Source organism: Heterocephalus glaber, unplaced genomic scaffold, assembly GCF_053883595.1.
Source record: "Heterocephalus glaber isolate CG9 unplaced genomic scaffold, H.glaber_assembly_v1.0 deba00001452, whole genome shotgun sequence".
Lineage (NCBI taxonomy): Eukaryota > Metazoa > Chordata > Mammalia > Rodentia > Bathyergidae > Heterocephalus > Heterocephalus glaber.
Genome location: NW_028258302.1, coordinates 17,272,501 through 17,276,137, shown reverse-complemented (window position 1 = coordinate 17,276,137; position 3,637 = coordinate 17,272,501). Strand labels below are relative to the sequence as shown.

Genomic DNA, 3,637 nt, shown 5'->3' with positions numbered 1-3,637 from the left:
GGTCACGTTACCTTGCGTGAACATGGCTGGTCACGCGCCACAAAGGGATTTGCGGGTGGGTGCGATCCTACGACTCTCCCGCTCCGATTGGCAGAGGTCGCCGGGCTCGTCTACCCCATTGGCTTCTGGGGAGGCACAGGACAGGCAGAAGCCCGCCTCTTTGACGAGTGTGCGCACGCGTAGCAGGCCCTGAGCGCACTGAGCAGGCGCAGCCTCGTGTTGGCTGCAAGGGGCGGGTACAACGACGTGCGCTACGTCCCTGCGCTCGGCTCCCCTCCGCCAGTCCCGCCCTCCGTCGCGGCACCGCGGTGTACCCTGGGATAGGGAGCGATCGCCGAGCGAGGCAGCAAGATGGACGCGGGATTCTTCCGCGTAAGTAGAAGCGCGGGGATCTAGAGTAAGGTGAGGGACTTCTCGGTGAGGCTAGGTAAGAAGCCTAAACTCGGGATAGAGTGGCCCGCGAAGGGACGCCTCGGCGATCTTAAGGATCCCTGAGACCGGCCGCGCTCCCCCCTGCCCTGTGGAGACCGGTGCGCTCCTGCACAGTCTCCTCCTCCGGGATCGTCCCCCCTACGCGGCGGCTGTGGCCGGAAAATGGCGGCGGGAATGGGCCAGAGCAGTGCCTCGCTGCCCGCCTGGCCCGGGCTGTGGGTCGAGCGCCGCGCCTGCCTCGGGGTCCTGGGGCCTAGTTGAGCCCGGAGGAGGAAGTCCCTAGGAGGAGAATGGAGGGAAGGCCGAGGTGACTGGCGGCGGGCGGGTCAGGGGTGTAGCGTTTAGGGGTACGTCCTGGGATAGACTCTTGAGGAGGGGCACCGGGCCAGGGTTTTTAGCGGCTTCTCCTGCGAAAGCGTGTGCCTCCTCCCACGTCCTTCCTCCTGGTCTTGCGGCTTAGCGAATGCTCCGGGTCAGAGTTCGCGAGAGCTCCCGCCCAATTTGATATCCCTTCAGGCAGGGGAACGCAGATAATTCGGAGTTGAAACGTTTGCCCGGGAGTCTGAGGGCAGAGGGTGCAACGACAAGTATGCATGTGTGTGGAGGCAGGTTACAGGGTGAAGCAACTCTTTCCCGCTCTTCATTACAGTGCCCCCCCCCCCATTTCTTTTACTCTGGAAGTTCATTGTCGAAAAGTTACTCTTTCATAGGCTTTGCAGCTGGGGAAGGTATCTTGCCATAGTTGGACCTGGGGGTCCAGATTTTTTTTTTTTTTTTGGTACCGGGGATCGAACTCGGGTCCTTGCACTTTCGAGGCAGGCAGCCGAACCACTGAGCCCCAGCCCCTAGGGGTCCAGATTTTATCGTTTACCACACTGGTACTGGAACCCATATCCCACTCGTGTTGGAAATTAGCTCCAGATCAAGATCCAGATAGGTGGGAAGAGACACTTACTGGACTAAAGTTGACTCAATAATCCCTTCAGAGTTTTCAAATTCTTTTAAGGCAAAGTAAAACCACCTGGAGGCCACTTGGACTAACCAAAATCTCTACTTTGTGTAATACAGGTGAACTCTTTCCACTCCCTGGAGCATGTAATGTGCAGTTTTGTGTGTTTCAAGGAAAAAACTGGAAGAGAGAAAGGCCAGGACTTTAATAAAGATACCTCTTGACACTCCAACACTGACATTGAAGTGTTGTTGTTTTGGGGTTTTTTTGTTGTTGTTGTTTTTTGGGGGGTATGTTTGGTATTTTGAGACAGGGTCTCACCATGTAGTTAGTTCAGGCTGGCCTCGAACTCACAGTGATTCTCCTGCTTCAGCCTCCCGAGTGCTGGGACCACAGGTGGGCACCACCACACCTGGCCTTAAGTTCTTTAAATGCCATTAAATATGCCAACAGTTTCCCATCAAAAGTTGCAATATTATTCCAAGCTTCTGACCTATAACACTTAAGTTATTTGAGTGTTCTTAGGTCCAGCAAACAGTAAGATGGTTATTTTCAGTAACAGTTTGAAATGAGCTTGTCATATTTTCACACTGCTTATGAGCCGTTCTTTTGTAATTTGTATGGAAACATTTTGTGGTGGATGCTTATTTTTTTCCTGTGGTGCAAAAGTAATGTCTTGAAAGAAGTAAAAATTCTTTTCTTTTTCTTGACAATTATTTCCAACGTAAAGAAGTGAGGTGCTTGATAAGTAAATTTTTTTTTTTTTTTTTTTGTACTGGGTATCGAACCTTTTGCTTGTGAGGCAGGCGGCGGAACCACTGAGCTAAATCCCTAGCCCTTGATAAGTAACTTTTAAGATGAAGCTTGCTTTTGGGTAGTAAAAATCTGGGAAAGGGTGCAGTTTCTTTATATACTGCCTGCATATTTTAAAAATTATTTTTATTTGGTTTTTGAGTCAGGTCTTGGTATGTACTCGGCTGGCCTTGAACTTACTATGTAACTCACTCCCCCCCTTCTGTATTGGGGATGGAACTCGACCTTGAGTTTGCAAGGCAGGCTCGGTGCCACTGACTAAATCCCCATGTCTTATAAAAGAGGGAATTAATTGGATTTAAGCTCTGAGTTAAAAGATTTTAGAGCTGTTATGTAGTATGCTGCCAACCAAATTATAAACTGAATATTTCAGGTTAGAAACGATATCTTACAGCCTGGCCTGGTGGTCCACACATGTAATCCCAGCACTCTAGAGACTGAGTAGAAGGATTGTTGTGGGTTTGAGGTCAGCCTGTGCTATATACACTTAGTTCAAGGCCACCTGGACTACATAGTGAGACCTTGTCTCAAAGGGAGAGAGGGGACTGGGGATTTAACTCAGTGGCACTACCCCTGCCTTGCAAGCACAAGGTCCCGAGTTCCATCCCCGGTAGTGGGGGGTCTTCCATTTGCTGAACCACTGCCACATTTTAGGTTCTTGATATATCATTTCTGATATACACAGCCTTGCAAGGGAGATTTCATTGTCCTATTTTAATTTTTAAGTGACATAGTAGTTGTACTTATTTATGGGATACAGTGTGACATTTCAACGTGCGTATATAAAGTAATAATCAGATCAGTGTAATTGGCATATCTTTTGCAATCCTTATGTTTCATTGCTCCTATTTTTATCTTTTTGTATGGGGGATTGGACTCAAGACCTTGCACTTAGGAGGCAGGCACTGGCACCACTGAGCTAAATCCCCCGCCCCTTTCTTTCCTTTTTCTTATCCCTATTTTAGCAAGTAAGGAAACACCTTCAGAGCATTTAGATAACTTGCTCCGAGAACCTAAGGCTGTATATCATAGAATGGAGGCTGTTATCCAGGTTCTTTACCTTCCTAAACAAAATTTACTTGATCACTTCCAAAGGAATGTGGCCAACTCAGTGAACCAGTCAGTAGAGTTCAGATCACACAGTTATGTATTTCTGTGGTTAATGAGGCCAGTTGGAATGATAAAACAAAGATTAATTAGATCACTTGAAGGTCTAATTTTTTTTCTGGCGGTACTGGGGATCAAACTCAGGACCTTGCGCTTGTGAGGCAGGCTCTACGCCACTGAGCTAAATCCCCAGCCCAGGTCTGATTTTTTTGTGTACTGAGGATCAAACTTGGGACCTTGTGCTTTCGAGACAGGTGGCAGAACCACTGACCTAAATCCCCAGCCCAGGTCTAATTTTTTTTTTTTTTTTTTTTTGTGGAACCAGGGATCAAACTC

General features: G+C 48.4%; 1 protein-coding gene across 12 annotated transcripts in view; it reads left to right on the top strand.

The window, feature by feature from the left end:
* The first annotated feature begins 218 nt into the window (after positions 1–218).
* Srrm1 (serine and arginine repetitive matrix 1) overlaps positions 219–3,637 on the top strand; it is a 32,682-nt gene continuing 29,263 nt past the window's right edge. For 9 of the 12 annotated variants that reach the window (XM_087215555.1, XM_021263078.2, XM_087215554.1 and 6 more), the window contains exon 1: positions 219–372. In XM_087215555.1, coding sequence (XP_087071681.1) covers positions 352–372 — 21 coding nt within the window. In that variant the 5' untranslated portion in view covers positions 219–351. The other 3 variants (XM_087215557.1, XM_021263080.2, XM_004850601.4) reach the window with 3 other exon arrangements.